The 10,887-nt window shown below is 38.4% G+C and overlaps 1 protein-coding gene across 5 annotated transcripts in view; it reads left to right on the plus strand.

Annotated features, from left to right (window-relative positions):
* The window catches only part of LOC126424960 (uncharacterized), a 204,702-nt gene extending 194,471 nt beyond the window's left edge, over nucleotides 1-10,231 (plus strand). For all 5 annotated transcript variants that reach the window (XM_050087832.1, XM_050087831.1, XM_050087833.1 and 2 more), the window contains 2 exons: nucleotides 4,095-4,876; nucleotides 9,814-10,231. In XM_050087832.1, coding sequence (XP_049943789.1) covers nucleotides 4,095-4,876; nucleotides 9,814-10,151 — 1,120 coding nt within the window. In that variant the 3' untranslated portion in view covers nucleotides 10,152-10,231. The remainder of the gene's footprint in view (nucleotides 1-4,094; nucleotides 4,877-9,813) is intronic.
* Nucleotides 10,232-10,887: the final 656 nt, after the last annotated feature.

Here is a 10,887-nt window from a genome sequence, read left to right on the forward strand (position 1 = left end):
GACTCCAATGCGACATCGCTGTGTGATCACTATCCATGATTAACTGACTGGCTTTTTTTTACCTTAACCTGGATTTATTCAAAGATATTAAAATGAAACTAAATGTAATGTCAAGATATTTAATAAGGCAATATATTTTCCAAATATTACTACTGAAACAGTAACAGTTGCATCACAATCACTTAACAAGAAAAAAACAATCAAATTGTGTTTCTGCCTAGTGTTGCATTAGCAGCAGCTTTCACTCACAAATTACATTGAGTTCTTAATTGTCTAATTGAAATTACTTTATTCCCAGCTAGAATATTGATAACTACAGTTTGAGCTAGTCTAAGCCCCCAAAACCTGATGCAGGAAGATTAATACATAATACAGGAAATGTTTTAACTTGGGTTTTTGTTACTCCATTCACTATCACTTCTCCATCACTCAATGTACCACAGCATTCCACCCCTCCCCCACCCCCACCCCCTCCCCACTCTCTGCTCGGAAGGGCATGAAACAGAAACAGAAATAGATGCAACTTGGTTATCACATTAAACTTTTAAAAATTCCTGTAACAAATGCTCTTGTTACTGTGAGCCAATTTGGTATATGGGATAAGTATTAGAGATGAAAGAACTGTTGGCACATGGCTACTCAGTAAATTAATTCTCTTGAATATTATTTGAATATTACTGCCATTAAAGATAATCTGTGAATTAATTGATAATGTAGAATGTCCATCATTTGTCGTGTTTAATATGAACATTGATAACTACTGTTCCAGAGGTCTAATACGCCACAAATTATGTCTATAATTAGCCTGAAATCTCATTGAAGAGGATCACTTCTTTAAATTGACATATTTTCTTAACTGGAAGAAGTGCAATAAGAACACAGTATGCTTTATTATATTTTAACACGTGATTATTTCTATTACTGACTATTACTGTGTTAAGACAACTGCACTCTTCTAGAAATTAAGAAGGAATGGGGGTTTTAAAATGGCCATAATTAATTTTATATTATTCTTTAGTGACCTGCAGGTCATGTCACTATTGGCTGCGATTCATATTCTGTACCATCAGTTCCTCTGCGTTGTTACATGATCTCTGACCAAAACCAGAGGCAACATTTTTTTTCTAGTATTTCATAGGATGTTTGTTATTTTGTACATGAGTGTATGTTCAATATCTTTTAAGCGTTTATATTTGAAAGAACAAGTCTCAAAAAATACACAGTGTTTAAAAGAGTTAGAAAACATAAACCTTTTTATTTATGAGTCGTGTCTGGTCTTTTAATTATTACATCATTTGTTTGACCATGCTGCTGCATTTAATCTGCAGTCTGGCACTAACCCCTTTAGGGTATACATTTTGTGAGCTCTCCTCTGCGTTAATGGGTAATTCCCCCAAGCACTGATAGGCAGACTCGCACCAGTCATCTGGCTCAATCATTCAATTATTTCTTCGTTCATTTTAGTTCATGGACCAAACATGAAGTGGACTGGGATGTATTTTTATTGTATGTACTTAATCGTATGGCTAGGGCCCCCTGTCGGGCAGACCGTTCGCTGGGTGCTGGTCTTTCAATTTGACGCCACTTTGGCGACCTGCAGTCAATGAGGATGATAGGATGATAATGAGGACAGCACAACACGCAGTAACTGGGTGAAGAAAATTCCCTGACCCAGCCGGGAAGCGATCCTGGGCCAAGAGGATTGACAATCGATCACACTGACAATTCAGCTACCGGGTGCAGACTATTAAAGAACAAAATTAAATTTTATTTTGACATAATTACACACTCTATTTCTGGAAAATGACTGGATAGAAGACAGATCACTTTTGGTGTTCAAGATGGGCATCCATTTGACAACCTTTATTGTGGAGAGGATATGGCAATCTTTCTTAAATCTAATCAAGAGTTCCTGTCTGCTTTTTTTTTTTGCCATTATGTGTTTTTGTACAGAACATCTGTATTGAAGCAGAAAATATCCAGTATAATGAAAAACCTTCTGATAATGTTTTTTCAGCGTGCTTCTGCCATTTGGTAGTTTTGCAACTGGAAATCAATCCTCTCCACATCCACCATATTATTATTCTAACCCATAACAACACTATGCTTTTGCATGATGCCATTCTTTGAATTTACTTCCTTAAATGCATTGTGACAGAACATGCTGACAATCATGGTGTGTCAGTTGTCCTTCCATTTCAACACCATGCGCTTTTTACTATATGTCACCACGGACTGTTCACCCTGTTTCAGGTTTTCCTTCTTCGTTTCAGTTTTGCTGCATTACACCAAAACACTGGCGTTTATAGTTGCTTGCTTGTCAACCAAAATGGACTAGCGTACCAGTTTTTGAGGCAAAAGTGATAGCCCTTTCCTAGAAGTGATAAGTAAGCACCAAAACAATTAAAGAAGTTATTTTCTTTTCAGGGCAATAGCTTAAATGATTTGTGTTCTTGTCAGTATAAACAGTGAAAAGTTGACCAAGTACAAGTAGAACATATGCTTGAAGGTTTGGTACAAACTTAATTATGTGTATAGACGGCCATCCATCCTAGGAGCAAAGAATATTGATGATATTTGCCTGCTTTCAATATTGATACTGGCGAGATACCGGTCGTGGGAATTCCAAGACTGTAGCAAAATCTCTACAGTAGTTCCTGAGACTAGCTCAGACATACAAAAAGAAGCGAGCAGGGGACAGTTTACATAAGTAGAGAGACAAAATTTGATGTACTTACTAAAATATGACTACAGCTTACATTTTATTTTTGCGTGCTGTAATATTCTTCTGTTATGCTTTTGATATATGATGAATGCACAGTAAGGTCAAATGGCAAAAAATATTTCTGTGTCATATAGTTTAACAATTTTTGAATTTTTTTGCTTTACTTGTGCTGTGAAACCTTGCTCCTTTTCAAACTTTGTGAGTCTAGGTCAACAGGAGCTATCCTGAAGGTTTTGATGAGTGAATTTGTGGGTATCAAAATATGTAACATACATAGTCATAGCTTTTGATTGTTCACTTAGAAAGGTAAATGTTTTACACTGTGAAGGGACCATGGACCTCAGTAAGTGACAAAAATTTGAACTTGATGTGCTTACCCATTCCTGAGGATAAGGGGTCTCAACAGACAAACAGATAAAAAAAGAAAAAAGGCAAAAAGAAATATTTTTTTGTGTGATATAATTACAAATTTACAATTTTTGGATTTTTCCTTTACTTTTACTGCGAAAATTCTTACCAAATGTCACGATTGTAAGTCAAGTAGAAGTACCACTTACATTTTGTTGAATGAGTTTGCGAGCATCATAATATGTGACATAAATGCCTGATTCTTTTGATTGCATTGACTTAGAAGTTTAAATGTTGTACACCACCAAGAGACTATATGGTATGTGACTTCAATTTGAACTTGATGTACCAACTTGTTCTTGAGAAAAAGGGGTCAACAGACTGGTAGACAGACAAATAGATGAAAAATGACAAAAAGAAATATTTTTTTTCTTATAGTATAGTTACAAATTAACAATTTTCGGATTTTTTTCATGAGATTTTATTGTGAAACAATGCTTCTTGGCAAATTTCATGATTCTATGGGGAAGTACCGTACAGATTTTGATGAGTGAGTTTGCAAGTGTCAAAATTGGGGCCATATCTTTTTATTGCATTTACTTAAAAACTTTAATGTTTTACACCAACAAGGACTATAGACCTCAGTATATGGCATAAATTTCAATTTGATACATCCACCCCTTCATGAGAAACAGGATTCTTAACAACCAGAAGACAGAAAGACAGAAGCCTAAAAATGATAAAAATTACCAAGAATACATTATCTTTACTGATGAGGGTTCCATCTAGTTTAGAAAGCATGAACATATAGTGTGATAACACCGGCAAATGTGAAACTCATTAGTCATACTACTTACAAGCCACAGAGTGCTGTGGACAGAAATATCCATTGAAGCCACTTAGGAGTAGCTGGTCATTGATGGATGCATCTATATCGCCAACTTGAAGTCTTAAAGTCAATCCCTCATTTTCAGCCATAGAATACAAAATTAATTTTCTAATTTCCTTCCACCTGTTACAGTTTGAATCTGGAAGGCAACCCTTGGCACTGTGACTGCGATCTTCTGCCACTGGCCAGCTGGGCCAGTTTGCGAAAAGACGCAGTGCCGGGACAGCCCAGATGCAGCACCCCACATTACCTCGAGAAAGAATCCCTGCAGCACTGGTTCCACAGCAAAGATACGAGGAAGTGTAGTGGCGCCACCTCGTCGCTGCGAACAGATCTGAATCGTGTGCTGTCCGTGGCTCGTGCCATCGCCGAGCAGCCATTGAGCTTCTTTGCAAACTTGCTCCCCGTCTCCGACGAGGAAGTCAGTTTAACTGCTACGTATTACTTTTTGTATGCTATGGCTGCCCAAACCAGTGACGACGTGGAGAGTGTGGTGTGGCACTGGGCACGGTTCCTCGAGAAAGTTCTGGATAGGCGGCACCTCCGCTACGTGGAGATGTCCACCAATGTAGGCATCGATCCTATCGGCTTGGACAGGACTCAGCAGCTTCTCGGCAGTGAGCTGGGCAAAGATGGTCCATTTAATTTTAAGGTGGACTTAAGCATGAACCCATTTGCAACTACCACCACAAAGCCACCAACAGCCAGAGCTAATGAGCAGCCCCTGAGGCCAAAGGGATTTGAACCATTTGTAAATTTCACTTATGTTCTGAAAAATGTTCCACATAATATGACAAAAGTTGTTGATGTGACTATTGAGGAAGAGCTGAAGATTGTGTTTGGAATTATCAGTCGTACCAGTGCCAGCAGCCCGAGAGTTACAGCAGCCAATGGAATACCACGGAATTCAGAAGGTAATGTAATGGCTTGGCTCTGAGCACTATGGGACTTAATATCTGAGGTCATCAGTCCCCTAGAACTTAGAACTACTTAAACCTAACTAACCTAAGGACATCACACGCATCCATGCCCGATGCAGGATTCAAACCTGCGGCCGTAGTGGTTGCGCGGTTCCAGACTGTAGCGCCTAGAACCGCTTCGCCACACTGGCCGGCGGTAATGTAATGACTGCCTCCCCAAACATTACTGCAGCTGCCACAAACATGACCATGCCTTCTGGAAACACAAAATAATACTTCTGTCATTACAACACTTGCAAGCCTGGTACTTATCATTACTTCCACTTGTTCACCTGCTACACCAGTCACTCTCCATCCAAATCTGCCTTCTGTAGTGGCTGGCATGTATACCTCTACCAGCCAATGCCTCCAGTGTGGTAACTGTCAGTGTAATCATGAATACAACCTCGCATGAATCGGTCAGTTTAGAAACATTGTAACTCCATAAATGCACATTTTTCAGGCAACATATAAAACTATTTTTAAAAGGAATTTCAATACATATCAAAAGTTGCTTCATCCTTTTCAAAGAGTGTAGATAGGTGGGTAATTTAGAATAAAATATAATCTCTGGCTCCTAATAGAACCAGCCGAAACAGTGTTCATAGTGATTGGAGTTACATTTTTTCTAAAATTAACTCAAATGCATGTGAAAATTTATTACTGAAACATGCTATTGTAATCAGCTTTATAAAAATTTTACTTTCAAAAGCCACAAAACACATAAAAACTGATTTGTACAGCAAACCTACACAAATGTATGACATTAGTAATATATTGCCTTTAAAATTAACATTAATTTGAGGCATCTGACTTTTTTTTGTAAATTATGCAACAAAAAAATCTTATAATGTTATGTCTCGGCAATGCAAAGACTGAAAGACTGAAAATAACTTCAAATTATAAATGATTGTCCAAAATTTCAAGCTAAAATGGCTGATATTCTTCAGGAATATACTGCAAGATCTTCTTCAGGTCAACATGTTTAGCTTCAGTGATTGACAGCTGTATGTCATACGTCCTTGTTTGTGACATACACACATTTTTCTTTCCATTATCCCCGAGATGAAAGTATGTTCCACTGCTGTGTTGATGAATAGTGATGCAACTACTGTCTCTGGGTGCTGAGATGAGTATTTGAAATGCCTTAATGTTGATATCGGGAATGCAGTACACTTGTTTCTTGAAAACTTTCTCGTGAATTTACCATCTTTTTATGTAGAGGATGCCATCAGTCCTTCAAGTTCATTGCATCTTAAGTTCTTTGCATCTGAAGGTTAGTTCGTTGCATCTTAGGTTAACCACATCTTCAGCATTCACCATAGTAACCATGAACTTCCCAGGGAGTCTTGACTGTACTATTATCTCACATATTTCTGTTGGAAGACAAATTCAACTTTGCTATGACAAAAGCCTCTTCACAGTGCCTCTTCATTGTGGAGAAAAGAATGTCCTCTCAATGGAAAGCAGTACTGGATTTTATGAAAATGCTCCGTTCCTACAAGAGCCACTAAAAATGGTGTGATTTCTGCTTTGACTACTGCAGCTATCACTAAAGCTATCATTCACATTCTTTGGCATCGAATTATCTATTTAAGGCAGAGTAGAAGAAGCTGCTTTATTTGACCCCTGGATTTCATCAGGTAAAAACGACCTCCTCTTGATTTTGCACCGAGCGAGGTGGCGCAGTGGTTAGCACACTGGACTCGCATTTGGGAGGGCGACGGTTCAATCCCATCTCCAGCCATCCTGATTTAGGTTTTGCGTGATTTCCCTAAATCATTTCAGGCAAATGCGGGGATGGTTCCTTTGAAAGGGCACGGCCGATTTCCTTCCCCATCCTTCCCTAACCTGAGCTTGCGCTCCGTCTCTAATGACCTCGTTGTCGACGGGATGTTTAACAACACTAACCTAACCTAACCTTGATTTTGCATTATGAATGTCAAAAACATTGAGGGTTAACTGCTGAAGATGAAACAATTCCTGCACCAGAATTTTAGGCCGTGAAATATTCTGTATGTAGTCAGATGCTATAAAAGCCAGATCCTCCCTTTCCTTGCTCAGATTTGTTGAAGCTTGACAAGTATTACAAAATGTTTTAGCTCTTCTTTTGTGGATCATTCTGCTTCAGCAAGCTTCTTTGCCTTGTCGTTAAGGAATGGGAAATTTGATTCCTGTTCCAGAACTTCTCACGTACAGCAGATATCTACCTGAGGCCTCCAAAAACTGAGGTGAAAATGGTATTTGCTGTATTTAGCATAGCACTGATATGTAATGTCTTTGTCAGGACTTTTTTTTACTTAAATGTCTGAAACACGATTTTCACATTTAACTTTGCACCAAGATAATGTCTCACCTTGGAGGAATAGGGAATCTGTTTTCTTGGAAAAGAGTCAATATGTTGATGAAATAGCATCTTAATTTTGGCAGGCTTTGAATTTTCTGTGGGTTTTTTTCCTCTTAAATCAACTGGAGACTACCAGTTAAGAACAATTTTCTTAGATGATGGTGTCTACTGTCACCGTTAAGACCATGGAAAGCTATAGAAGCCCCTGACAGACCACCTTACTTTCATCATTTAGCATGATGAAGTATTTAGAAATGTGACTATGCTTAAAAGATGACACATTTCTAGATGGACAAGGTATTTGTACATTGTTACTGGTGATGAGATCTTCTATGTATGTATCCTGTCCGACTTTGCTCTCAAAATTATTAAATCTATCTAAAAAAGATGACTGATGAAATATATTAACATTATCAAAACATGCTTCACCTGTTTCTCTTTCTGGAATTGCTTTTCGTGCATAGTTTATGTATTAACTTCCCTGAATATGTGCTCTTTTAATTATCTCATTCCTGTATTCAGCTTCATTCTTCACTCCCCTATTTCTTTTTGTGGTGTTTTCGATTATCACAGTACTTTAAAATAAAACTGCTACCAACCTGCACCTTGTAATCACATAAGATAACTAAGACCTTTGACTGGAATACTCTCTTTCAAATTCTGAAGGTGGCAGGGGCAAAATACAGGGAACGAAAGGCTATTTATAATTTGTACAGAAACCAGATGGCAGTTATAAGAGTCGACGGGCGTGAAAGGGAAGCAATGGTTGTGAAGGGAGTGAGACAGGGTTGTAGCCTATCCCTGATGTTATTCAATCTCTATATTGAGCAGACAGTAAAGGAAACAAAAGAACAATTGGAGAAGAAATAAAAACTTTGAGGTTTGCTGATGACATTGTAATTCTGCCAGAGACAGCAAAGGACTTGGAAGAGCAGTTGAATGGAATGGACAGTGTCTTGAAAGGAGGATATAAGATGAACATAAAAAAAAGCAAAATGAGAATAATGGAACGTAGTCGAATCAAATCGGGTGATGCTGCGGGAATCAGATTAGGAAATGAGACGCTTAAAGTAATAAATGAATTTTGCTATTTGGGGAGCAAAATAACTGATGATGGTCGAAGTAGAGAGGATATAAAATGTAGACTGGCAATGTCAAGGAATGCGTTTCTGAAGAAGAGAAATTTATTAACATCGAGTATAGATTTAAGTGTCAGGAAGTCGTTTCTGGAAGTATTTGTATGGAGTGTAGCCATGCATGGAAGTGAAATGTGGATGATAAATAGTTTAGACAAGAAGAGAATAGAAGCTTCCAAAATGTGGTCTACAGAAGAATGCTGAAGATTAGATGGGTAGATCACATAACTAACGAGGAGGTATTGAACAGAATTGGAGAGAAGAGAAATTTGTGGCACAACTTGACTAGAAGAAGGGTTTGGTTGGTAGGGCATATTCTGAGGCATCAAGGGATCACCAATTTAGTACTGGAGGGCAGCGTGGAGGGTAAAAATCGTAGAGGGAGACCAAGAGATGAAAACACTAAACAGATTCAGAAGGATGTAGGTTGCATTAGGTACTGGGAGGTGAAGAAGCTTGCACAGGATAGAGTAACATGGTGAGCTGCATCAAACCAGTCTCAGGACTGAAGACGCCCCCCCCCCCCCCCCCCCCCCCCCCCCACACACACACACAACTAAGACCTGTTCTGTCTAAAAGACAACCAGCTCCTCAACATTGACACATTGACAAATTTTATGACTAGAATAAACAGATCACACAGCACTGCCAACAGAATCAGCAATGCTGCCATGTTAAGATTAGAAACAACAGAACTCCAGGAGTTACATTGCTTTTCAAAACTAACACAACCTTACCCGACAGACACACAAACGTACACAGATGGAAATTATATTTTTTTCTATACAGAGCATTGCAGCTACCCTTAAAGAAGTTGTGGACATAAAGAACTCATTTTTCCTAAAAATGTGGAGTTGCATTGTTTTTAAAATGACCACATCACCACATTTGCTTCTTCTAATACATATGTCTCTCATTAATTTTTAACTACTTTATTGTTCCATTTCGCCTCCAACTTCCTGTAATTGATTTTAGGTTTTATTTGGCATAGATTTTGATGATGACTACAAAAACATGACATGCTACAGAGAAAGAGGCTTCAGATTCATGATCAGTGCAATCAATTTAGTCAAAAATTCATACTTTTGTGCAAACCCTGATAAAAATTCATAATTTGTCAACTTATTTAATTATACTAAAATTACCACAATTTGGGATGGTCCTCCATACATAATAAAAGGTGGGATATAGTTCTTAATAGTGTGTGACCACCACAGATGGCAGTGCTTGCTTTGAAATGTGCTGCCATGCTGGCCCCAAGGTTGGTAAGAAATCCTTGAGATAGATTGTTCCTTTCCTCCACAGCATGGTTGACAAATGCTCAATAATCATTGCTGCAAAATGTCTCCCCAAGACATTCCATTTGTTCTACTAACCAGAAATAACAAACACTGTTGCCTCTCTTTCAGGCTTCTACATGACTTCAGAATCTGCCAACGACATGGCAGTGCTGCCAAAGAAGTTGAATGCCACAGAGCAGATGGTGGCCGGCCTGTGTTTCGAGCTTCGCAAAATGCTTTCTGTTCTACTGCAGAGCATTGATCAGGCCGAATTGGATGCCGCGTACCAAAAGTTTGTCAACAAGGAAGAGGAGAAAGCCACGAAATCTCCACTGCAGCCAACACTCACCACTGATCCGATGAGCACAAGGAGAGTGAGAAGCAGTGCAGAGAGCTGTGTGCTGACACAGCCTCAGCTGACTGTGCTTGTTGTTTGTCTGACTGTATTGGCCCAGCCTCTTGTGTAATTACTCCATACAGCTGTGCATGTAATAGCCGGCTTTCGCTACTTTTGCCTAAATTTATTATAAAATGCATTTTCATCATCGATCTTTATGTCATTGCCTTTATTCCTTATTGAGTTATTATGAATTTAAAATACAAGTGTACTTTGAAGAATATTGTGAGAACAATTTTGCTCCTTGGGTGGAATCTGATTTTTAGAAAAATAGTGCAGCTAACTTGCATGAAATTATTTGAATAAAATTCAAAATGTCTATGTAAGACATTTGGTTTGATGCATTACATCTCACACTTTGATTTAAAGGATTTAGTGCTAGGAAAAGGAACATAAATAATGAGCAGCTGCCAAAATTTAGATTTCATCAAAGTCCTATTTCTCGAATCATCAGGTGCAATCTGTAATTGACTGAAGATTTAATTTTTTTATCTACTGATCTGCTTGTGAACCACATGAGTAAATAAGAGATTAAATTTGACAACATTATGAAAAAGGTAGATTGCTACTCATCATATGGAGGAGATGTATCACAGACACAACATATTTAAACTTTCAGCCAAATGGCCTTCTTCTGAATTAGAAAAAGCGCGCGCACACACACACACACACACACACACACACACACACACACACACACACACACACACACGCACAACCGCTATCCCTTGCTGCTGAGGCCAGACTGTGAGTGGATGAACTGAATTTCTTCTAGTGGACTCATCATTACAGTCAAGTCTTTAATT

Source organism: Schistocerca serialis, chromosome 10, assembly GCF_023864345.2.
Source record: "Schistocerca serialis cubense isolate TAMUIC-IGC-003099 chromosome 10, iqSchSeri2.2, whole genome shotgun sequence".
Taxonomy (NCBI): domain Eukaryota; kingdom Metazoa; phylum Arthropoda; class Insecta; order Orthoptera; family Acrididae; genus Schistocerca; species Schistocerca serialis.